Source organism: Medicago sativa, chromosome 4 (assembly GCF_051527215.1).
Source record: "Medicago sativa cultivar Bolivia chromosome 4, Bolivia_mono, whole genome shotgun sequence".
Taxonomy (NCBI): domain Eukaryota; kingdom Viridiplantae; phylum Streptophyta; class Magnoliopsida; order Fabales; family Fabaceae; genus Medicago; species Medicago sativa.
In genome coordinates, this window is record NC_140752.1 from 100,546,605 (window position 1) to 100,573,759 (window position 27,155).

The window sequence follows — 27,155 nt, forward strand, 5'->3', positions numbered from 1 at the left end:
TTACCCTTGCTGAAAAACACACCATAAAACTATTAAATGAGTTGTGACCTTTGACTTATCACATGTGAATTTAATTATATATAACAACTTTTAGTTCAAAACATGCAAATATTTATATACTTTAATTACTCCTTAAGACTTGTGCAAAGAGTTTAAACATAAAAAGATAAAAGAACAGAGGGAGTACTATATTGAAAATATAAGATTTTAAACTTTTAGGGTGTGTTTGGATTGATGGTTTAGGAGGGGAAAGGAGGGGAGGGTTTAGTTTTCTTTTTTTAACTACGGACTATATAACATGTTTTTCTAAGATAAATCAAGTGTGATTGAAGTATTATATTATCGTTTATCATGTTAATATGCTAACTTTTTAAAAGACATTTCATGGTGTCCGTAATTTAAAAACGAAAAGTGAACCCTTCCCTCCATTACCCTCTATCCAAACACACCCAAAAGGTTATAAATGTATAATTTCCAAAATTAAATTTAGGGTTAAATATGTTTTTAGTTCCTACATTTTGCGCTCCTTTGATAAATAGTCCCTACATTTAAGTAAATGTTTTTAAAATCCTCACATTTTATATCCGTTACCAAATCTAGTCCATGCCGTCAATTTCCTGTCTAGTCACCAAACGGACTGCTGATCTGGCATTTTTTTTTTTACCTTTAAATATGTTTTTGGTCCCTATAAAATTGAGACCTTCTTAGTTTTAATAGTTTTTTTTTAGTCCCTATGAAAAATTTCTGCACTCAATATTAGTCATTAGTCAATCCAATTTGTTTAATTATGCTTAAAATTATCGCAAAAAATTGATTTCTACAATTGATAATATCATTATGATCACACACACAATTGTTGATTTATCTATCGATAGCTTCAGAACAAAATCTAAAACGAATTGAACATGTATACACAAGAAAAGAGTATGAATATTTATCTTAGAAGATTTTTCAGGAACTGGAACATACATATACATAATATAATCAGGAGAAGAGGAAGGAAATTGAATCATGGGATTATAACTTCTATTAGTAGTACTTTTTTGGTGCTTGATGCCTGTTTATGTCGAACTAAGTGTGTGTAATCAAGTATTTGACATGTAATGCTTCATCTTTTTTTGTTAAATATGTGATGAAGCTTAACTTAGGTTCAACTACTACAACTTCTGGCCTTCTTTTATTTGTTTTTGGTTGGTTAAACATTTCCAACATAGACAATTGAAGTACCAATTGCACGTTCACTATGATGTACAATTGGAATGCCAATTGCATTTTATGCAATACTAATGGATGTGTTTATTTTGCTAATGATTATGAAGGTTCTGCAGTCTTACTTGTTCATTCTTTTACGGGCATATCAACATGTATCACTTCTGTTACTTTCATATATTACTACTTGATGCAGGCAAAGTGAAGTTGCTTTCATATGAAGAGCATGTTTGCTATACCGGTGAAAATGAAAAGAAAAAAAACCACGTTTTTTCAAAAGCTACAAAAGTTAGCTTCTTTATTTTCACTTTTTTCTTGCCTTGGGAAGCGATATTTCATGCCACCTTGATTTGAAAATCAAATCCAAACATGCCAAAAGAGGAAGAAAATTTCATACATCACTTCGTTATGAAGAGGAAGAGAATTAAATGGAAAATAATCAACCATATGGCTTCCCTTGCTAGCTTAGCTTGTGTATATGTATGTTCAATTCGTTTTAGATTTTGTTAGTAGCTATCAATAGATAAATCAACAATTGTGTGTGTGATCACAATGATGTTATGAATTGCAGAAATCAATTTTTTCCGATAATTTTAAGCTTAAATTAAACAAATTGGATTGACTAAGGACTAATATTGAGTGCAATTTTTTTCATAGGGACTAAAAAGACTATTAAAATTAAGTAAAGACTAAACTTAGAAGGTCTCAATTTTATAGGGACCAAAAACATATTTAAAGGTAAAAAAAAAAAATTGACAGATTAGCAGTCAGTTTGGTGACTGAACAGGAAATTGACGGCAGAGACTAAATTTGGTAAAGATATAAACTTTGAGAATTTTAAAAACATTTACTTAAATGTAGGGACTATTTATCAAAGGAGCGCAAAATGTAGGGACTAAAAACATATTTAACCCTTAAATTTATACATTTAGTTTCTCAGCAAGACCTGTTTTTTTAGCGAAGTGTTACAATGGCACAAGCGGCACAGGTAACGGTTAAAACATACATCATGATACAATAGATCCGCATCAACATCAATTCACTCAAAATATTTTTTATTTTTCACGCATTATAAGAAAAAAAGAAATTTTTAGATTCATTGAATATCTAACGTATCCGATCGTAATTACATGCAAAATACATTAATTATTCAATGTACCTAAAAATTATTTTTTTCCTTATAAATGTGATCGGATGAAGTATTTCGTAACACAATGCTACCACACTAACTATAATATCTCCACTTGCATCAATATGTACCTCAAAGTATGTGAATCGAGCACCACACTTAAAGAGAAAGCAAATCATATTTTGCTCTGACCAATAACACTTCATAAAGAGATGTGAAATTATCTCATTATGCTGTCGACAAAAAGCACACAATAGATACAAAATTGATGAATTGAATTGGAAAAAGTAAGTGGTTTGCAAATAAAAAAATACTCTCATCAATTCTTATTATAAGAATCAAAACCAACATAATCATCAATTGTTATACTCCCTCCGTTTCAAAATACATGTCCAATTTTTGCAATGTGCACTATTCACTTGACTTATTTTGACCATACTTTTTAACTAATGTATAAATACAAATATTAGCATATGGATATAACTTAGAAGCCAAGTGAACACTACCTTACCTCACATTTTTCCAGCCACTCATCTCTTAACATTTTTGGGTGTCTCACTCCAACAATGGTAAGGACTAAGGACCACAAAACTCTGTGGCACTCTTAATGTCATCATCAACAGCTGTATTGCTAGGAGTAAACCTGTAAAGTATTAAAAATATTGAGTAAATAAAAATTAGACTTAATTGCACTTTTGGCCCTCTATCTTTCTAATAGTTGCGATTTTGGCCCCCTAACTAATTTAAATACAAAACAGCCCCCTAAGTTTTACAACTGTAGCAGTTTTGGCCCCCCAAGGTAAAAAATAAATAAAAAAAATGACACGTGGCACCTCACTTAGGGTGCCAGGTCAGCGTTGACCGAGTCAAAATCAGTCTTGGGGGCCAAAACTGCCAAAGATTCAATACTTAGGGGGTTGTTTTGTATTTAAATTAGTTAGGGGGCCAAAATCGCAACTTTTAGAAAGATAGGGGGTCAAAAGTGCAATTAAGCCTAAAAATTAATACCACATAAATATTGAAAGAAAAACAAAGTATTGTAACTTACCCTCTACGGTAAGGTCTTATAATGATATTTCCATTAACATCTCTTTCTGGCATGAGATGAGGAACATTCCTCCAACTCCTCATCCTCCTGGCGGTAGTCTCCATTTTCCTCCTCATCCTCCTCATTGCACACACTCCTATGTCTAATCCACATGTGAGGCCTTTTGTGAAGAGGCACCCATGGCTTGAAGGCCTATGTCTGAAGTCGGCATAAACAAGAATACTTCAGGAGTTGAGGCATGGATGGTGTTGGGTGGGAAGGTGATGCAAGGGGCTGAGACAATGTTGGAGAGGGTCGGTGGAGTGGCAGTGGATATTTGCCCAAGAATCGTTCGGCATCTGATAGCATGAGCCTTTCTTTGTCAGTGTAAGGTAAATTGACAATGTCCTTCTTATCATCCCATCTTTTGGATCCTATCACCTTGCTTAGCTCCTCTGCGGCTTTCTTCAAGACTTCTGGCTTTCTCAAGAACTCACAAATTGTCTATTCTATGCTATTGAAGCAGTACATGTTGTTCAAGCTGCCATTAGGACAAGGTGATTAACAAATATACAAAATGATAAGAAAAAAATTAACCAAATCCTTAAGTTTTGGATTTGTCATTAAGCAGACAAATCCTAGTTTGCAGTTATCGCAATGGGATTTTCTTAGCTTAATCATGCAAAAGCAATGCAATTGTTTCTAGTTTATCAAGAGCATAACTTACTTGCATAGTAAAAAACAAATAATAAAAGAAGTTATAGACCCCATTTTCCATGACAAAGTACTAGCAAGTAGCAACACCATGTTATTAAGAAACAACTAAATTGAGAATTCTAAATTCACATTCAAGTATAAATCTAAGTTATTTGTCTCCTCCATGAAAGCCAATCAATAAAAAAAAATTCCAAATAAAATACATCATTCAATTTTGTCCAATGTAATATATACGTCTCCTTCATGTATATATCTATAACACTCTATTTTGTCCACCAACTTGGTCGTTGAAATTATAATCAGCTGATAATTTGGTTAAACTATAAATCTTAATCTTACTTACTAAAGCTTGTCAGGTCAAGCTAACCCTAACCCTAAAATTAACCTAGCATTTTCCCTCCCATTTCTAACGCATTAATTCCAGGTTTGACCTCCTCACCCTTAATACACGCCATAAATTCATTTAAATTCATGTTGTTTGGCAATTCATTTCATTTAAACCCTTAATACACGTCATAAATTCATTTAAATTCAGGTTGTTTGGCAATTCATTTCATTTAAGGACACGGTTGTTTGGAAAATAAAATAATATGGTTGCAACATTTCAATAATAGAACACGGTTGGAAAATAAAATAATATGATCGCAAATATTCAATAATATGGTTTCAAAAAAATAAACACGGTTCAAATAAAAGAAATGCATTAAATATATTTTTTTTAAAATAAACGATATTGCAAATTGAAATAATATGGTTCAAGTCAAATTATCTTTGTTTCTAAAGCTTTTCTGGTCAAGCAATCCCTAACCCTAATTTTTACTTAGCTTTTTCCCTCCCATTTCAACGCAATAAATTCGCAGATTTGACCTCCTCACCCTTTTGTCATGCAATAAATGTCATTCATTTCAAATTCAATTGTTTGAATTTCTCATTTAAATGTCCTTAAAGCATTTCGAATTCTCACATTTGAACTTCTCACTCCTTTGCCATTCATTAAATGCACTTTTACCATTCATATCAAATCTGAAAATTCTCTCCTCATTTAAATGCAATTGTTTGACCTTCTTCTTTAAGATCAATCTTTTAAATGCTCCTTTACCACACAATAAATTCTAACATTTAACCTTCTCACCCCTTTGTCACGCAATGAATTTCATTCATATCGAATCCAAAAAATTTATCCTCATTTAAATGCAATTGTTTGACCTTCTTCTTTAAGATCAATCTTTTAAATACTCTTTTACCACACAATAAATTCTAACATTTGACCTTCTAACCCTTTGTCACGCAATGAATGTCATTCATATGCTCAAGTTTATCTCTTATTATTAAAGCTTAACCCTCTCAGCAGAAATCATCTTCACCCTCTCACGGGTCAGCATAGTCAAGGAAATGTGTGTGTGTGTGTGTGTGTGTGTGTGTGTTTTTTTTTTTTTGAGGTATTTTAGATACATCATATTTTCTTTGAGTCAATCCATGTTTTAGAAATTTCTAATTGGGGTTTTTCAAGTTGTAGATAAAATCAAATTTTAATTGTATTACACAAGATTCATATGTGGTTAGTTCTATATATTTTTCTTATATGTTCTTATGTTGTTTCTGTTTTTAATCTCAGACTTACCAATGATGGTTTAGTGATGTATTTTTGTTTTATGTTTTCAGTAACAATGTGTAAGATGTTTCCTTATCCCCAAAAAATCTAATGAATATGTCTTTTTTGCGTTAAGTTATATGTCCACCTTTATTTTGATTCAGTATAATATAGTGTATTTGCAAATTATTCCATCTGATATAGTGTTAGAAGGAAATACAAAAGACAAAAATTTATGCGCTGACATAGCGTAAACAAAATTTAAATAAGTTAAACAAAGTTTGGATACATCGTTAATACTCAAATTTAAATAAGTTCAACTTATTTTATTATTTTAAGGGATAGAAGCAAAGTTATAAGACATCAAACAGGCTGAGATAGAAGCAAAGCTATAAGTTAACAATTATCAGACATCACATAATATATAGTTTAAGCAGGCCACCTACATATAAATTTAGAGGATCTAAAATACTCAAATTTGAACAAGTTCAACTCAGTTTGGATACATTAATAGTACGATCAAGTTTTAAAAAGTTCAACTTATTTTATGATTTTTCCTTTAAAAAAAAAACTTATTTTATGATTTTAACATGCATCCATATGGAATTTCAATCCGAAAATGACCAAGATACTTTTCTATCATTAGTTATCCTTTTTTAATGTAAGTTAGTTGGTCATATGGTAAAGCACACCTGACTATGATTGAATGTATATTTTTGAAACCATTTATTTTAAGTAACATAATGTTGAATGAACGTGTAACCTCTCTTAAGCCTTAGAGGTTAGCATGTCTCAAACATCTGACCTCCACTATCTTCATTCCCTTTAGAGTTTATAAAAATCAAAGATAGTTATATATTCTAATGTAGTAAAAATTTGCTTTGTAAATTGTCCATGTAAATCCAAGAACATGTTTGCATAAATTGTTCATGTCTCTTATTAGTATCATGTCTCTTATTTGTACTTTAATGATGTCATACTCTAACGATGTCAACTTAATACCAATTTCCCTTATGTAATACATCATATTCCTTATGGAACTATTAAAATACAACCCAATTAGACGATATAACTTATTCGTCGCTTTTCTTCCTTGGTTGGACCCGTGCGTCGCACGGGTTGATGTTCTAGTATATATAAATGTTAAACAGTTCTGAAAGGTTTGCCCTAATTCTGATCCCGCCTTTTTCGGTGGGTCTGAGTAATTTTTATGAAAAAAAAAGTTTGCAAGGAATCGAACCAGGTACCATATGCTTACACTTTACAACTATAGCCACTATGCCATTTCTCTTTTTGTTGAAATATTGTTGCTTCCAAAAATGAAATACATGATTAAAATATTTTTTAAGAGCCCCAACCGCCCTAATGGTTACCTCTCTCATAGCAGTTATTTTTTAGTAACTTTATTGATAGTAGTTCTTTTTCATATTTTTTTTGGTGTACGCTAACTACGTGTTACGATATTAAAGTTGCATCTTTAAAATTGTAGATAATTTGACTAACCCATATGATAAAATTTTTCATTTGAAACTTCACTTTTTCCTGTATTATATTACATGAAGTTTTTGTTCAGAATTTTTATTTGCAAAAATCACTACAGTAGACTATAACATTACTTTGTTTTGGCAAAGTAATGACTTTGATTTTATATTCATTTTTGTTGATTTCCATATTCATTTTTGTTGATGCAAACTAAATGTTGTTAATTTGCTTCTTTGAGATTGTGCATGTCGATCATTCTCAATTGTCACTTAGTTTGATTGTTTCTGAGTTTAAATGTAACTCTACGATTAATAGTATAGCCAATTTGATATTTTATATATGAAACTCTACAAAAACCCGTGCATCGCATGTTGACCACCAAGCCACTTGCTGTTTTTGTGTTATCATTTGTCTTCCACTACATGATATCCAATATTAAACTCCCTTTTCAAAAATTCTTTTTCCTTTCTTTCCAAACGGTTTTGAACAATTTTTTCTCCTTCGCAATCTAAACCCAAAAGTCTGCGGTTTCATCCATTTCTTCCCCTTTATACAGTAACTTTTTTTCCTTTGATGTGTATTTTGAACTATTTAATTTGCTCATTGTAGTCTTTATTGAAATGTTATACATAATACATTTAAACATGTCGACAACTAATAATATAATCTTTGCTAAAAAAAACTAATAATATAATCAATCTGATGTTTATATATGAAAATCGAAATAAACCCGTGCATCGCACGGGTCAGGGTCTAGTTAATCTATAAAAACTTTATGCAATATCATCAATGTCTAATGTAATATATACGTCTCCTTCATGTATCTATAACACTCTATTTGTCCAACAAAACATTGCAGCAAATAAAAGATAAAACTCAAAGTTGTATAAATAACTCAATACAAGTGTTTGCAGGCACAACCAAGATGAAAATGAAATTATAATCCAGCTGAAAAGTTTATTATAAAACTCCAACTACATCATTATGGAGGATCATCGTCATTCATTCATTCCTTCTCTGTTTAAAAATAAAATAAGTCTCATCAAACCATGAATCTAACTACGAAACAGTACACATTGTTCTTCCGTATTAGTTGAAATGAAAAATGAAAACATAAGTAGCTCTTAAATTTCCGAATGATTTATAGGAAAAACTAACGCATAAAGCAAAGGGTAGTGCATAATGAAAGGAACTAACGTGTCTTACAATATTGCAATAGCCAGGATGTTCGGTTTCACGTCCGTCCCATGTTTTACGAAAAAAGTGTTAAGAGGAAGAGGAGCATGGTGGTACAGTCATACACTCATACGTGCATTGTAATAAAAAATAAAATGTCAATTTCGATAAATTAGTGGAGGTAATGATTTTTTTTTTTTGGGGTTAAGATGGAGGTAATGATTTTATTAAGGGTTACATGTTACTTTCCAACGTTTGGGTGGTGGGGTCGTTAATGGCGTGTGTTGTATGTTACGCCAATCAAACTTTAATTCATAGAAAGTTTATGGGAAATGTTAACTTGTGCCCTCAAGGCACAAATTAATGATTCAAAATAGAAATATTCTATTGTAATTAATGCATTTTACTTTAACTTTTTTACTTTTCAATAATTGAATGCACAAAATTTAAGAAAATGTTTCTATTTTTGGGTTGCTTAACATGTGCCCTAAGGGCACAAGTTAACATGACCCAAAGTTTATATTCAACTTTCACACTATTGTCTATTGATTTGAGATCAATGTTGTGTAAGGAACTAATTCCAGTTTAGACCACATTTTATCTTATTAATAATGTTGACTTTGATATTCGACTCAAAAATCAAGAGCAAAGAGAGAGATATCAAGTACACGCTTAAACCAATATAGCAGCAGCGGATTTAATAACTAAAAATCTTAATCAAGGGGTCTACAACTGTATGATTCATAAAATATCGCAAAAAAAAAAAAAAACAACAAAGATGTGTTTGGGTGCTATCCTTAAAATACTAAGCCTGCTCCATTATACATAAGTTGGCAAGGCACAAACACAGACATCAGAACAAATCTCGCACGTAAAAGCAAATGATCTTAGTTAAAGACCACGGGCTTAACACAATCAGAGAAAATATAGGGCCATTCTACCTGCCTCGTCCCATTCAAAGACACGTCAGGCTATGCTGCACGGCCTTCCCACAAGTCCAAGTAGAATTTCTGTTATGATCAAACAGCAAAATCAAAAAACAATAACCATCACACCACCCACAGATCGAGGTTAAGGATAAATACAACAACAAACTATAACAATCTCTAATGACGAATAAGTAAAACCCCAAACAAGATGCACCAGCTAAAAGAGCCATGCTCGGCAACAGAAATTGCCTCTGAACAGCAGTAAACAGTGCTTCTAAATCTAATCTAATATCCAGTAGAAGACAAAACCTCACTAGGAAAAGACAAGCAAAAAAAAAAAAAACTAAATCACCACTTCCAGTTTGTGATTGCAAGAATGCTGAAAATGAACAAAAAAATAAAAATGATCCCACCCTGACAGGGAGCTTCAATAAAAAACAGATCAGTAACTTTGGAACAAATAAAATGAAAAGCAAAATAAAACAATAATTAGTGGTGTAAACAATTTGACTTCATCAGATTAGTAATTGGAACTCCACTACTTCCCATTTCCCTCAAGTGACAGGCGCCAGGGTGCCAAAATCTGTATTCGAGAATTAACATCAGTCTTTAAGACAACAATCAAACTTCAAAAAGCATCAAAGTACAGTAGATATAAGTATTCAACATAAAATTCATGCAGATAGGCATTATGTAGTCCATCAAGTATAAAAATCGAAAGGCCTCATAATGAAGCAGAGATTACAAAAACCTTCTTGAACAGTGCATAATATGCTCATCTCTTTCTACCACCACGCTCTCTCAAGGCTAGGGAGAGTGTTTCTCCTCCACTAACATTGTAATGTGCAAGTGACATATTGTCCTTGAGAAAGCCTGGTTTTCCACTCAATTTCTGCTTGTTAGCAGGGAGTTGGATCTCCCCAGCAATTTTTTCCTTCAGGCTGCCAACAGTTTCAGACAGAGATTGCACAGTTATTTCCAGAACTTGCCCTTTGAGATTTCCTTCATCAACATTAGGAACAGATATACTGATCCGAGCAGGTCCCTGTAGAGAACAAATGGCAGTTAGAATAGCATCAGTAGCAGGTAGAAAATGTAATATAAATGTATAATTGGTGGTTCTTTTTTATTAAAAAAAATGATTGTTATCAAAGTAACTCTCCATACCGGATGCTGAGCCAGAAATTTATCCTCAGGGATCAGAGCAGAATCGTCATGTTTCTGCCTCTTCGGTTCTGGTTCCTCTGGAAGCGGGGGAGGAGCTTCCTCAGGTGGCGGCGGTGGGGGCACTCCTTGAGGCGGAGGTGGTGGATGCATCATAGGCATCATCCCTGATGGTGGAGGAGGGTGAGGAGCATAAGGTCGTGGAACAGGAGTGAACTGAGATCCAGGTGGTGGAGGAATGGGGATTCCTTGGTTATTCATAGGAATTGATGGATGCATTGGGGGTGGTTGACCACCCATCATGGAATGTTGTCCACCAGGCATCTGCATTGGAGGAGGAGGGGCTGGCCGGAGAGATTGCATCATGTGCATGCCAGGTCTTGGTGGAGGCATTGGAAGGCCAATGCTATTAGGATTAGAATATTGCATGTTATGCATAGGCCCACGGGGTAGATTCAAAGCTAGTCCAGGTGGTGGCGGAAGAGGACGAACTGAAGGCATACCAGGTCTTGGAGGAGGTGCAGCAGGACCAGGGAGGTTTTTAGATTCATTATTATAAGCATCATTTTGATCCTCACTTCCAATATTCTGTGACATTGCTTGGTTTGCAGTACGGCCAATACTACCACTGTGACCATCCCATATAACCTGCTTAGGTTGCTCATCATTTTTCTTCTCAATTTCAGCCTTAACAGCATTGGAAACCTCTTCCTCGGTAGTACCAAAAATATCAGGACGAGTCCGAGCAAGTCCAACAATGTTTTTTGAGATTTCATCATCCTGTGCCAAAGTGGTTTCTCGAATTTTGGCAAACATTCTTTCTTTCTGTTCTTTGTACTTAGGATCAATGAGAGAAATTCGCATATGTTCTGACATTTCACTAATAGGAATCAGTTCACCGGTGATAGGAGAAACCACAAACTTGGTTGAATCTCTATCTGCAGGAAGCCTGTCTTCTGGTCTCTTCCAGTTCTTCACAATCCTAATCGGTGGTTCAGGGTCTTCAGTAACCCTGACTTCACTCTTCTTCCCTTCATCATTGCCGTCCAAGCGAACAGCATCCATTCCCTCTTTAACAAGCTGGGCCTCTTCCTCATCCATTTCCATTTCTACTTCCTTCCCTGGCTCAACGGTATCTTCTTCCATGAGCGTCATCTTGCTTCTCCTTATAACCTCCTCAAGGGTCATCGGAGGAGGTAATTCTTCATCCTCATCGTCAGCAAAATCTATTGATTCAACCACCACAAAATCATGCCAATCAATCATAGCCATTTGTATTCTTTCTTGCTCTATCTCATCTTCAGCCTTTTGCCTAGCTTGCTCTTGTGAACGCTCCCATTCCAGCCTATTCACACATCTTTCAAGCACGGTAGCCATGTCGGGTACACTCTTTTTCAGCTTCTCTGTCAACCCCTTTGGAGGCATCAAAACCTTTGAATATGCATCGGCAAGGGAAGTGAAAAATGTAAACATGCTGTGAGTTGGTTTCATGAAATGAAATTGGGGGTTATTAATCTCCCTACTTGTCAATCCAGTCAAAAAGGATTTCCCGTTACGAGCCACAAATTGTGCTGTAAGCTTTATAATATCCAGCTCCTCCCCTGTAATGCCTTCAGGAAGCCTAACTGTATACTGCTCAGCCTCAGGAGGATCAAGTACTTTCCTTACTGGTTTAAACTGGGCAGAAATATCAGGCTTCTCTGTAGTTGCTACATCGTTACTATCAGTTTCTGGCGCAGGTGGAGCTGATTCTAGTAGAGCAGAATCCCCAGGTTGTTGAGTAGAAGATTGATTCTGACTACGAAACTCAGAAAGCCTGTGCTGATAATATGCATGATAGGGATCGGATGGATTGAGGAAATTAAACTTGGCATTGCCCGCATTACTAGCGATAATCCTCTTTTCGAATTCAAGACCATTCTTAGCAACGAACTGAGAGGTTTTATCAACAATGTTTCTAATGTCTGGAGGGGGGTGAATTATTCCTATAGTTCTAGTGTGTGTGGCAACAGTTGTCGGTGTTTCTTCCTCGATGGAGGATCTCTCATTCCTCTCCTCCACCTCCTCTTGAGTGAGTTGAGCCTCAGGGAGAGGGCCAAGATTTCCATCAGTGGGAGGAGCGGGTAAAGGCAGTATAGGTAATGAACCTAACATCATCAGAATCCCTTAAAAACCTACAAAATGAAAACAGAAAGTTAGAACTGGCACAGAATAATTATACTTAACCATAGTAGTCAATCCTGGATAGCGGCTGACCCCAAAAGGGGGATAGTGTATAGCGGTATGACCACTATTTGTTCGGTTTTTGGACAAATTAGGTAAATAATATTATAAAGTATAGACAAAAAAATATTAAATATAAAGTTAAATATAACATTCAAATCTCATGAAACATACAGTCAATGAGTTTGTTTGTAGAAACAGAAGTATCAATGACAAAGAAAACTAGAAAAGATTATTATACGTGTTATATTAACATTTTTGAAGGATTAATTTAAATGAATAAAGCTGAGAATAAACAGTGAAGAGAATCAATATTCATTGAGGGCAGCACAGAGAGCATGTACACTGGCTTAATACTGTTTAAGTGAAAGCGTTTGGTTGGAGCAGATCAGCGGAAGAATCAAATAGTATTAGATTTTGTTTGGGATTTAAGAACTTATATTGTTCTAGGATCAATTAAGTGGCTTATCTACTTACATAAGTTATGTGAGACTTATTGGGATAAGTAATGAAAACAGCTTATAGATTATACAAATATAATAATTTGACTTTTGCTATAGAAATTTGTGGTATAAGCTGCAAATAAGTTGTTTATCCCGTTATCAGATCAATGAAGTCTGAAATCAAATAATACTTCAATAAAAACCTAAAAAATCAATGGAATTTTGCTCTGAAGCCGCAAATCGCGATGGAATCGCATCAAGGTAAAAGGTAAGAGAAAGGAAAATTAGAAAATAGAAATACCTGGACGGAGTTTCTGGCTGCTTATGGCGGTGAACGACCAACTCCGCATGCGATTTTCCGGTCACACTCCGAGTTCAAATGAAATTGTTTCTGATAGATAGATAGATACAACAAACAAAGGGATTTAGGGTTTTAATTCTTTTTTTCTTTTTTAACAATGAAATGATGTTGTGTTTTTTAATGATAGATGGGCCTCATCCTTCAAACACACATAATGGGCCTCATGAAAAACGATATTTTATTTCATGATAAAATCGCAATTATTTAATTAGGTAAAAATATAAATTTTAAATAAAATAGCTTAAAATGAAGGGTGGAATTTAAATAAATAAAAATTCAAGTATTCTAAAGTAGATATTTCCATTATATATTGATATAGATATAGGTAGAGATGTAATTGTTATTTTCAAAATAAAATAAAATATATAATGCTAGAGAGAGAGGTTTTTCGAAGGTTGAGTTACACGTTGATTCGAGTGTGGTGGTACGGACTCTGCAGACAACTAAGGATGGAAGTGTTGTTGGTAGGTGTCTCATCCAAGAAATTCGTCGATTGCTTGCTTTGGAGTGGGAAGTGAAGATTTGGCATTCTTATCGTGAGGCAAATTCGTGTGCAGACGCTCTTGCAAACATGTGTTTTGAGCATGCGCCTGGGTTGCGTGTGTATGAGCAATGTCCAGCTAGGCTTAGTTAACTGGTTTTAGCTGATGTTAAGGGGATAGCGACCCCTAGAGTCATCTCTGTTTAGTTTTCTCTTTTCTTAGGCTTAGGCCTCTTTATTTCCCCCAAAAAAAATATATAATAATTGGAGATAAAATTAAAATATAATGTTCGTGTCTAAATAAATATAGTAGATCTTTTAGCTCATTGAGTAAAATAATATCATTCGTTAATCATTTGTATTAATTTAACTTTACTTAATTATAAAAACTGTTCGTAATAGTGAAAAAAAACACAAGAACTAATAATCTTCAACAGCCCACTTTTATTGTGGTTACTTATTTTTGCAAAAATACCATCAACGTTCATATTGTAAAAAAAAAAAAAAAAGGTTTAGAAGAAGCCATTTGAATTCAAAACCCATTCCCATAATTTATAATATGCAATGTCAATTGTCTTTGTCGACTAATATCCTACTTGTTATGCCTGCCAAAAAAATAACATCCTATTTGTTATCAAGAGAGTGTGATATCCTACATCTATCCAAAAATATCAATAGCGTTTATGTGGAATCATTTGAATTCAAAATCTCATTTCAGGACGAATGATGTACAATTTCAAAACAGTGTCTATGAGAAAACATTTGAATTCAAAATCTCATTACAATGTCAATAATCTCCGTCTACCAATTTGATATTTACTATCAAGAGATTGTGGTATCCTACATCAAATGTCTCTACCAAGCATATCATAGGCATGACATTAGTTAAGTTGTTTAGTTTAATTTAATCATGGATTAAATTATTATCATTTTGACAGAGGCTTAAATATACTTTTGAACTTCTAAAATTTGTAATGTTCATTTTTTTAGTCTCCCATTTAAAAAGTGATGGGTTTGCGTCTCTCGCATTTTAAAATTTGTCGCATTTTAAACTCTAAAATAATTATTTTAGTCCTCCTTTGTTGTTTTTCAAGAGTACACTAAATAACACATTTCTAAAGTTAAAGGAAAAAAAATAATATATATCAAATAAGAAGAGAAGAAAAAAAAAAGTTGAGAGACACACACATCGCTTATCTATCATCATTTGTCATTTTTTAGATGTCAATGTTTGAAAGTGGATGAACCCTTTAAAAGAGAAGCTAATGCGCAATATACGGCTCTAGCTCACAAGTCCAATCATTTAAGCAACAAGGACTAGATAAAAAAAGGATTAAATATATTTTTGGTTTATATAAATATATCAACTTTTGATTTTAGTTTCTCTAATTTTTTTTCGATTTTTAGTTTCTATAAAATTTTCAATCACCACTTTTTGTCCATGTTTTTAATTCAACTCATGTGTAACATTTATATTTTTGAGAGATTAATCTAATATTATAAAATTTTATGCAAAACTTTATTCAAAAATATGAATTCTACGTATGAATTTACTTAAAAGGAAATACCAAAAATGAAGATAAAAATTATTTTGAAGAGTAAGAGTCTAGGACATTTTTAAGAGAGATTAAAACAAAAGGTTTCATTATTTATTTATAGGGACTAAAATATATTTAACCAAAAAAAGAAACTATCTAACAAGGAATCTGTATAAAATCCGTGACGATAGTTTTAGATTTCACAGTTGATGAAAAGAACAATCATCTAGAAATGTCAACAAATTTAGTCTTGATCAGATCTTCAATATACAATCCATATATAGTATTTTAATAATTCATTTTTTAATTCAAATAATTCACTCAATTTAGGTAAACGGATTTGATTCTTGTTACCGGTGAATTCCACTTGTTTGCAACAAGCATTTGATTTCAAGGACAGTATATATCATGTTTTTTCTTCTCAATATAGTTTCATGAGTCATGGAGTCTTTTTTTTTCTTCTCTTCTTATTTGTTTTGGTCACACATTTGATAGATGGGAAGTTTACATGAATATATATTTCATGAGACGTTATTCAAAATATTTTTGATGTTTTATCATCCAAAAAAGGTCGTAGCAAATGAAAAAAAAAAAAATACTTAAAATAACTTTTTATGGTATGCTTTTTAAACAAGTCAATTTATCATTTGAAACTTCTTTTAAAAAATGGAACATTGTAAAAATCATTTTTCAAAAAACTGTAACAAACAAACTCATGCTCTATTTGTCCAATTGCATTTCTTTAACGGAAATTATACCCCATACCCCAACAATTATACTCTTACTCCTACAAATCGTTGAAAATGCCAATTTTACCCTTTCTAAAATCACACTCATTTCATCCCTCGTAATATTTGTGCTAGCTTCACCACAACTTAAATATTGTTGATTGGCTCAATGACACGAGGCAGAGGAGGAGGCAACCCATTAGGAGGGCATGATGCAAGGATTGAAAGCAAATATTGCAAGGGTAGTAGACTTTTTAGGAAAGGTGGAAGAAGTCATTGCTCATAGATCAGGTCAGTGTAAACAAGCACCTGTCCCATGTGATTGGTAGAAGATGCTGGCATAGGCATGGGCAACATATGACACATTGATCATTTATTCATTATCCAACATAAAAACATAAGACTTTTGTTTGAAAAACTGCAAGGACTCGGTCTATTGTATATTTGATCAACATTATATGGCCGACAACCCCACATTTCACACACTTTGCTTGGCACAAAGAAAATACTAGATAGATATGTTCCTCCTCTCCAAGATTTCTAAACAGAAGATTAAGAGAGGAACAAACATAATAGGGAAAATGATATATCAATTTGTATATTTTTTTTAATATAGAGTTGTTGTCCATAAATTCTAGTTCAACCAATAAAAACGCTGAAATTATTAAATTGAATGTCGTGACTAAGATTCAAACTTCAACTAATGGTTATTGTCATTTTTGTCAATCTTTAAAAAAAAAAACGCTACTATCTAAGTGTGTTTGATTAGGTCTTATGTCATGATAAAAATAATTTACTAATATGTGGTTGAGAAATGTTAGGTCCACTCATTCTAACACAATCTTATAACATACTCCAATAAAAACTAGTAACATCATGATAATAAAAAAATAAAAAAAAATCTCCTAAGTCCATGTTGATTTGTTCCATATAGACAAGATATTCCTTTTTTGCGGGAGCCTACCTTGCTTCTGAAGGGAGGGTGTTGCGTGCGGCAAGACTTTTATCACCTTTCCGGCCTATTTTGTTTCTTGTTGGTTGTGGCCAATTTCATATTTGGGATAAAGAGAATGCAAGGAATTTATGATCGAATGGACATCAAACAAAATATTGACACATCGCGACAATAATTAAAAAAATGATATAATTGAATAGACATTGTGTCTAGTGTTAAACATGTCGTTGATTGTAAGTGTCGAGAAGGAAATTCGGTTTATCAATACCTTGATGAATTGACGACAGTATCGATTTTGGCAACGTTACATTTGGTAAGAGAGAATAAACTTTTCTTCAGAGTTTAATCTTATAATCACTCTTACATATTTAAGTGCATGAAAAGAAAACCTTGTAACTCGTTATATTATTTATCGGACAAAATAAATTCGGACCAACTAAGATGATATTCAAGTTTGATTTTTTTTTTTTTTTGAAACAGCAAATATTATTCATCGTCGAGAGGGTGAAAGAAACACAAACAACTCGCAGGAATAAAGAAAGGAAACCAACAAAATTACATCCAAAAACAAAATTATGAGGTCGAGTTATACACTAGGCAAGGTACCCAAACACCGGAGATACCGCCACCAATGGCATACCCCTGCCTCACAACCTGTTACACGCACAAAGCACTGCGCTTGAACCAGAAAACCCGCGCACAGCAGCAGAAACAAAACGAATAGAAAAACCAGAAGGCAGAACCTGAACCAGCACAGCAGCAAGTGCTAGACGGAACCTGAACCAGCACAGCAGAAGGTGCTAACAGCAGCAGCCAGCAGCCGAAAACAACAACATGAGTTGCTGTCAACACGCAAGAGCTGTTGTCATCACACAACCCCCTCTCAACGCAACAAACAGTCACGTGGGTTCCAATCCCACTCGTAAAACATACACGCCGGAACCTTAGATCGACTCAACAACCACCTCCAAGACAAAACCTTGATCTCTTCCACTACCTCTTCCCAACTCGTAACCGCTTCGTTAAAAATACAATTGTTCCGCGCACTCCAAACCACCCAAATAGCCGCTTGCCAAATCATTCTCAAGCCATTCCGAATCTTTTTATTCACAGGACCTCGGCTCAAACACTCCCAATGGATAAACAAATTAGGGAGAATTAGAAAATCAAGGTCTAACCAAACCATTAACTTCATCCAAATATTCCTCACCAAGTCACAATGAAGGAAGATATGAGTTGTTGATTCAGCCTCCGACCCACACCAAACACAATTTGATTGAATTTTTTTGGATAACATAGAAATTGATTAGGAGTACTAATCTGAACATTCGTTTGTCATTTTAAACTAATGAAGTGTTCCATCTTCTCATTTTTACAACTATTTGGTAAAGTTTCAGAAACAATTTTTTAACGCATCAAGATTATAAGAGAGAGACATCATATATTTACCAAAAACTTTAAAATGTTAGACTTTGATCACATTTATTATATATCCAACATTGAACTCACCAATAAAACAATGTATATATTAACCATTCACACTTAAACACAACAAATGGTTGGAGCAATATCGTTTTGATCATATAAATTGCAAACTCCTCTATCGCACATCAAAGTAACACAACAACAAGCACTACACCTCCCCCTAAAAACAACACTGCAACTCATTGAGAAAAATATAGAGAAAAGGATATAATTTATCCTCTTTGGTCTTGCTTTGTGATTCTATTTTGTTACTCTTATACAGAATATGGTGAAATAATTATCTATCTAATATCATATTAGATTTTTATATTATCTTTCTTTTGTTATATTAGATTTTTATATTAAGTCTAACCCATTCTTATAATACCAACTTGTAAAATGAATTGTGTCACACTTTATAAACTCACTTTAAATTTATGTGAGTTTTGATTTTTTTTTCCCTTCCAATATTGAAATACTCGACAGTATTAAAAAGTAAACGAGTATTATTATCCACATGCTACATAAGTTTTGGACAATATAAAACTACAAATTTTGTTGAGTAACATGACTCCAACCTTCTAATGGTGACACAAAAAGAGAGAACTCGTAATTATAATTGATCGTTAATAAAATTGTTGGTGCATTCCACACAAAAAAAAAAAAAATAGAAGAGTTTGGTACATTTGCTTTGGTTAATAAAACAGGCTTTGATCAAAACTTATTGATAATAACATATCTCGCGTTGAATTTTTTTTTCCCCTCTCAGCTTTGGTCTTGTTCATTCATCATGTGTATGGACACAAAATCAAAGATTGTACCTGTTGTTTACAACTCATACATATTTTATTTTTTGAACAAACAACTCATACATGTTAAATATATCTAATCAACATCCAACATTATTTTATTTTTTCCGTTTTTGAAATATTGGGTTGCATTGATTAAGGATTTCTATTTTACTTCGATTAAAGATATCTGTTAGGAGAAATCAAAACGGTCACACCTAAATACTTAATTTTTGATATTGAGAAAATCTTATCATCTATTTATATTTGAAGGATCATGCTAATAAGTGTGCATTTGTTCATAAGTCAAAAATGAAATAAATGATAAGTTTTATGTGAAAATAAAATAAAATTCTAAAGTTTTCAAGCATTGAATGTGCCATTTTCTTAAGATACTTGTTAACATTTTTCATATTTAGGGTAAAAAGATAATATCTTAGTTTAAGGTAAGAATGTCTTAAGGTTCAAAGAACATTTGCAAATGACACAACTAAATATTTAATTTTGATAGTGACAAAATCTTCTGATCTATTTATATTTGAAGGATCATGCTAATAAGTGTGCATTTGTTCACAAGTCAAAAATGAAATAAATGATAAATTTTAGGTGGAGTTTAACATGGGAAAGGGGAATCCTTTTCCACCATGGACCACTTCTAATCAACCATCATATTTTTGAAGTATATTATATCTTATCATGAATGTCTCACACTAGATCCTGAAGTGGATAAAATAGTCACAAGAAAGGGGGGTTTGAATTGTGACCCTTTAAAAATTATCCTGCAACTTTAAAAATGATTCTCAAGTGGAAACTTGGAATAGTTAAGTTAATAGCAGACTTCAGAACGTTCTGATGTCTGAGTGCAAAAACAGTTTAAAGCAGACTTCAGAATGTTCTGGTGTCTGAGGCAAAGACAGTTTAACAAAGTAAATGTGTTTGTGTGTGTTTGTGTTTGCAGTAAGTAAAGAGTATAGGGAAGAGAGAATCAACACACAGAAGTTTATAGTGGTTCACCCAATGTGGGTTAGTCCACTCCTCACAATCTTGTGAGAGTTTCCACTATGATGCTTGAGATAACCTCTCAAATCCTGCACCTTACAATCTGTGTTCACCTGAACACTTACAATCCTGTATTCTCTAAGCCTCAGCAGGCTTGCATCTTGTTGCTAAGTTACCCACTTAGACTTTTACACCTTCTGCTCAAACTAACACTTTAGCACCTCTAAAGCTAGATGAGACTTTCTTTTCTTCTTGCTAAGTTACCCACTTAGACTTTGCACCTTCAGCTCAAACTAACACTTTAGCACCTCTAAAGCTAGATGAGACTTTCTTTTCTTCTTGCTAAGTTACCCACTTAGACTTTGCACCTTCAGCTCAAACTAACACTTTAGTACCCCTAAAGCTAGATGAGACTTTACAAGATGTTTGGAGTTTGAATGTTTGAGAAACAAACAGAAGAAGAAAGAAGAAGAAGTTTGTAGACCAAGATTTTCGGGTGTCAAGCCATTGATTGGACTTGAACCTTCAATCTACCGGACTTGCTCGATTTTATTCTTGGGAAGGGAAAAAGAGATTGAAAAACCCTTTTTGGATCCGGGGGTCGGTTACGATTCGGGAAGGTGTTAGGCACCCGCGTCGTTCACGGTACTCCGTGAGAGCCTCTTTCTAACTTTATTTTTATTTAAAAATTTGTTGTTTAAAATTGAAGTGAAAGAGTGGAGGGGGAAGAAGTAGGAGTTTTTTGTTATTTTTATTTGATCGATTTGAAAGGAATAAAGCCTCTGCCTACGTACCCTTTAAAAGGGATCAAAACCGTCGTAGTTCTCTCTTAAAAGATGTTTTTTTTTTGTTGGTTTGGTTGATTTTAATTTGATTTTGAAAATGATTTTGAGAAGGGTTGCGAGACCTCAAGGTATAGAAGAATAAAATAGAAGTGAGGTTGTTTCATTTTATTTGCGAAATTTAGTCTAAGTTTAATTAAAGCTTCATTGAAAATTTGATTAAGAAAATAAAGGAAAAAACTCTTGGATTTGGATCCAAGGTTTATTAAGAAAAGGATTTGACTTTTGTTTGTTTGATTTTTGAGATGAAAATGATTTTTCTAACTAACGGAAAGCTAACGTAACGATGCGAAAAATAAAGCGGGAGTGAAGCAATAAATAAAGTGATATGGTGTCGGTGCTTTGTGTCGGTGTGTGCAATTATTAAGCTATTACATACCATCCTAGGGCATTCTAAAGCAAGAAATAAAAATGCTCAAAAATAAATTACATCAACACCTAAAATACACACTAAGATAAATAAGTTGCAAGAATAATAAAAAGCATGAGATTATACTAAAAATAAAGCAATCATAATAAGATGATAAGAAACTTAAAGCATTGCATGGATTATCAAAAGAAAGCATGATGACAAAATATTAAAGCAAAGTATGAAGTAGGAATTGAAATATTAAAGCAAGATCAACACAAGGTATTATGGAGTAAAAGTATTTAAAATGCATGAAACAGAGCTTTTTTAAATATTAAGGCAATAATAAAAAACATAGATTAAAATATTTTGAAACACTTAGAGGAAAGCCATGAGATGAGTTTAGAATATGCATGAGTTAGATTTTAAAATTTAAACCAAATCAAAAAACTAAGATGCATGAAGTAAAATAGAAAGTCATGAAGATTAAGGTATCTCAAAAGGCTTAGAATCAAAATCGCAACAATGAGTTTAGAAAATGCATGGGTGATTTTTGTTTAAAAGCTTACATAAGCTATGGTGTATGAGATAGAGATCAAATTTAATTTCAACAAAAATGCTATACGTTAAAAAGAATGTATGATATCAAAATTTAAATGAGAAAATGCACGAAAACCATTACTATCATTACTAGGAATTAAGCAAACTATAACAAGACAAACACACAAAGTGAAGAGATTTACTTGATTTAAAATGGATGCAGATAAAGCTTATTATAAACAAAAGAGTATGACACTCAAAATGTCGAGTGAAAATATATGAGAGCGATGCAATTAAAGAATAAGACAACACACAACAAGGAGTGTGCAGATGTCATAATGGGGGGTGCAGTGAGCAGTGAAGGGGGTATGCAGTAGCAAACCAGTAAAGACAGCAGAGATAGCAAGCAAGTTGGGCTTAGCAGCAAACAAACAGATGGGCTAGGTTTGGGAGAATGCTGAACCGGTTTAGGAACTGGTTCGGTTCAACCGAACCGGTTCAGCAAAGAAACATATACGTATTCTGCTTCTGTCAACCATTTTTTTAAAACATTTTCTTCCATTTTAACGAAGCTTCTTCTTCTAAAAGTCACAAAAAATCAGCAGTTTCAAAAAAACAAATTCACACAACATGTATACTTACAAGATTAATCAAAAACACAGGGGAAAACGAGTTACCTCTCTGATCGGTTCTGGTTCTCCTTCACGAACTAACTCGGCATTCTTCACGTTTTCGCTTCGATCCCGTTCCGTTGCTGCCTGAGTTCGATTTTGATGCTCACACGTCGGATGTCTGGTTCGTCGTTCTTCTTCAACTTCGAACTAGGTTCAAACACGTCACTGTTTAAAATTGTTGTTCAAGCTCGGTCTGAAATTAACACCTGAGGTTTGAACCGATCTGGATTCTTGCTTCCTTCTACCTCTTCTTTCTTCAACTTCTGTCGGGAATTGGTTCTGTTTCCTTGTTGATAGAGTAGTATAGTGTTGAATCTGTTGGATCAGTGAAAAAAGAGAGTTGTTGTTGGTTTGAAAATGATTTTCGATTTGATTTTTGTGTTGATGAATCGGATGATATTTGGTTTGAAGATTTGAAGGCTACTTGTTGGGTGTAGGCCGATTTCAACTGTGAGGAATTACATGAATTGTTGTAATGTGAATCGATTTTGTGCTGTTGGTGATGTTTAGATCGTGAATGATGAAGATTGAGGAACTGAAAATGATTTTTCTGTGCTAAGGAACTGAAGATTTGAAGGCTGCTTGTATGATGATTCCAAAAATCAATGGTTGGAGATTGTTTGTAAGGAATCGATTTGAAAGAGCAATAGTGTATTGGCTGTATGGATTGGTTATAGTTATGAAGGTGTTTGTGTTGATGTTAATGATAAATGGAATTTGTGATTTGATTTGTGGTTTGAATCTGCCTCTATGTGTGCAAGATTACATGAGCAATGTTGTTTGTGAATGAATTTACATTTTGAGGGTTTGTGTTTGGGTTGATGATGAATATGTTGGAGAAGTTTGTGTTAAAAAGATGTTGCTGGAAATTTTCTATGGAGGATTGTTCTTGAGAAAATTTTGAAAAGAAAAGATGGTTTGATTCACTTTTTGGTGGCTGCCGCAAATTCACAATGTTTGTGTAGGTTTTCAGTGCCAGCCCCCCTTTCACCAATGATTGGGGGTCTATATATAGGGACCAACTAGGTTAAATGGAATGAATGGACAAAAGACAAGACTGCCCTTAATGAAACTTGGAGAGAAAGAAAATGCTTTGGATGCTCTTTGGACCAATAACAATGTAACAAGTGGACTTAAGACAAAACAAATTGTTGATAAAAACAAAATAAAAATGACATTAAAAGCAAAAAGAATAAATAGTAAAAATGAAATTAAAATAGAATTGTAAAATAAAATAAAAGTGATAAAAGAGTAATAAAATTTAAAGCTGTCGAAACTTCGACTGAGACGACTAAGACTCGCGGTGTTTTTAAAACACGAACAAAACTTTTTAAACAGTTTAGTCATACGAACAAAAGGAATTTACCTAAAAAGGTTTATTTATCGAAGAAATGAATAAAAGACTTTAAAAACACGCGTAAAAATTTAAAATGTCAAAAAAAACAAATAAAGCGATTTCAACTAGATAAAGTGTGTACTTGCAAGAGAAAAGACTTTAAATTATTAAACAACGACTGAAGAAATTTTTACCGGTTAAGGCGAAAAGAAGAGAAATTGAGCCGTTTTAAAATACGGACAAAAATAGGTAAAAACAGAGCAAAGTGGTCAAAATTTGGGGTATGACAGATGCCCCTATTTAAGTTTCTTCGTCACGAAGATTTGAAAGAAAACTTTTAAATCGATGGGTCGAAGAGACTTAAATACTAAGTACACCGAATTTTGACCAATTGAAAAGCTGAGAATGAGATGAATACAATAATATGAATGCATGCGATGCGAGTATGAATGCAAAGACGACAGAAATAAACTGACTGGGGAACAAACTGATAGGTATCACTGGGGAGATAAAGCCTGCCTATTACCAACTGCCGTGATAAAGACGAACATACGGAAGATAAAGTGTGAATTTTACCAACTGTTGTGGTAAAGACGAAAATACAGAAGATAAAGCTTGGAACGGGCAATAAAGCTTAAGACGGAAAATAAAGCTTGAGACGGGAAGTAAAGCTTGTCTATTACCAACAGCCCGTGGTAAAGACGGAGATACAGAAGATAAAGCTTGTCTATTACCAACTGACGCGGTAACGACGAAAATACAGATGATGAAGCTTGTCGGAATATAAAGCTTGAACAGACGGTAAAGCTTGGAAGATAAAGCTCAGACAGCAAATAAAGCTTTTGACGGAGAGTAAAGCTTGAGATGGAAAGTAAAGCTTATCAATTACCAACAGCCCGTGGTAAACGATGACAATGCGGAAGATAAAGCTTGGACTGAAGATAAAGCTCAGACGGAAGATAAAGCTTGAGACTGAACATAAAGCTTGAGACAAAAGTAAAGCTTGAGGTGGAAAGTAAAGCTTATCAATTACCAACAGCCCGTGGTAAATGTTGAAAATGCGGAAGATAAAGCTTGTCTACTACCAACTGCCGTGGTAAAGACGAAAATACTGGTTAAAGCTTGTCTATTACCAACTGCCCGTGGTAAAGACGAAAATACTGCTTAAAGCTTGTCTATTACCAACTGCCCGTGGTAACGACGAAAATACAGAAGATAAAGCTTGTCTATTACCAACTGCCCGTGGTAACGACGAAAATACAGAAGATAAAGCTTGTATATTACCAACTGCTCGTGGTAACGACGAAAGAACGGAAGATAAAGCTTGTCTATTACCAACTGCCGTGGTAAAGACGAAAGAACGGAAGATAAAGCTTGTTTATTACCAACTGTCGTGGTAAAGATGAATATACTGATTGGTATCGATAAAGTGATTACTTGATGGGACCTGCCACTTGAACACATACTGATTGGTGACATTTATGGATTAGACACTTTGAGATTGACATCTTGTGTATTGGAGTAAGACGCAGGAAAATAATGCAACTATGCATGAATGATATTTGTATGCGTGCTATGTATGCATGGATGAATGAATGCATATGAGACTTATTTGACAGTATAATGGTGAGACTGTTGAGACCATATTGGGCAGGTCCGAAGAAAGTGGCCCGACATCATGTTGCAAGCATCTGACACCCTTCATTGGGGATAACATCACTGGGGATGAACCAAACACTGACGGGGTAAAGCCCTTCAAACCACTGACGGGGTAAAGCCCTTCAAACCACTGATGGGGTAAAGCCCGCATTCTTAACCATTGATGGGGTAAAAACCCAAATTCAAACCAAGCTGATGGGGTAAAGCTCATATTCAAACCAACTGATGGGGTCAAAACCCATAATCAACTACTGAAAGGGGGGAAGGGCCCAATAACCAATTACTGAAAAGAGAATGCCTCATAATCAAACCGCTTGAAGGGATAACAACCCATTGATCATATTGCTGAGGGGAGAATGCCCCATAATCAAACCACTTGAAGGGATAACAACCCATAATCAAACCACTTGAAGAGATAACAACCCATTGATCATACTGCTGAGGGGAGAATGCCCCATAATCAAACCACTTGAAGAGAGAATGACACATTGATTATACCGCTGCACGGGTAACAACCCATTAATCAGACTGCTGAGGGGAGAATGCCCCATAATCAAATCACTTGAAGAGAGAATGACACATTGATCATACCGCTGCACGGGTAACAACCCATTATCAAACCACTTGAAGGGATAACAACCCAACAAACAAAATTGCTGATGGGAATATGACCCAATATGACATCTCAGTTGATGGTGAAGTAATCATTCCTTGGGGTAAAGCCCGCCAATCAGAAACCTGACAGAAGTCGCCTTTTCTTGAGATAAAAACCCATCAATCAAACCACAGGCAAAAGATGTCATTGATCAAACCACATGCAGCAGTCACTATCAATCAAAGCACTGGCAGATGACGCCATTTCTCAAACCACGGACAGAAGTTGCCATTTCTCGGGATAAAAACCCATCAATCAACCATTCTGGCAAAAGTCGCCACTTGTAAGCCAACACAAAGCGCATTCTTCCATTTAACCCCCTTGAAATTGTGATGCCTCTGTCTTTTTTTTTTTTTTTTTGTATATTTTTTTGTATTGTTTTTTTTTGTGAATCCCTAATTTTTGCCTGGACCGCCCTTTCGGGTTTTCAATCCACCGGGAATATACTTCTTTTTTTGTTTGCCCCTAATTTTTGCCTGGACTGCCCTTTCGGGTTTTCAATCCACCGGGACGCTCATTTTTGCCTAAGCCGCCCTTTCGGGTTTTCAACTTAGCGAGTTTTTTTTTTTTTTTTTTGTATTCTTCTTTTTTTCTCTTTTCTTTTTTTTTTTGACAGAGGTCATCTCACAGCTTTTGGTCATGTTTACCTTGCAGAGTTTAACTGTCCTTGAGACGAATGTTGATGTATGTTTCTAC

General features: G+C 34.1%; 1 protein-coding gene across 3 annotated transcripts; it reads right to left on the reverse strand.

Moving 5' to 3' along the window:
* Positions 1 to 9,003: 9,003 nt before the first annotated feature.
* On the reverse strand, positions 9,004 to 13,498 carry LOC146934733 (putative splicing factor 3A subunit 1). 3 transcript variants are annotated; one of them, XM_085706666.1, is made up of 4 exons: positions 13,392 to 13,498; positions 10,428 to 12,598; positions 10,012 to 10,305; positions 9,004 to 9,341 (listed from the first exon to the last, which is right to left on the reverse strand). In XM_085706666.1, the coding sequence occupies exons 2-3, from the start codon at positions 12,579 to 12,581 to the stop codon at positions 10,036 to 10,038; spliced, it is 2,424 nt and encodes an 807-aa protein (XP_085562792.1). In that variant the 5' UTR covers positions 12,582 to 12,598; positions 13,392 to 13,498; the 3' UTR covers positions 9,004 to 9,341; positions 10,012 to 10,035. The 3 variants fall into 3 exon arrangements, with proteins under 3 accessions (XP_085562792.1, XP_085562791.1, XP_085562790.1); XM_085706665.1 differs by having other exon boundaries at positions 9,004 to 9,843; XM_085706664.1 differs by lacking the exon at positions 9,004 to 9,341 and having other exon boundaries at positions 9,835 to 10,305.
* Between the last annotated feature and the right edge of the window lie 13,657 nt (positions 13,499 to 27,155).

Bases quoted from the DNA above. Each gene is read 5' to 3' on its own strand.
- LOC146934733 (XM_085706666.1), bottom strand. From the start codon at position 12,581: ATGATGTTAGGTTCATTACCTATACTGCCTTTACCCGCTCCTCCCACT. The intron at 10,306-10,427 runs GTATGGAGAGTT...TGTTCTCTACAG, and splicing joins AATTTCTGGCTCAGCATCCG to GGACCTGCTCGGATCAGTAT.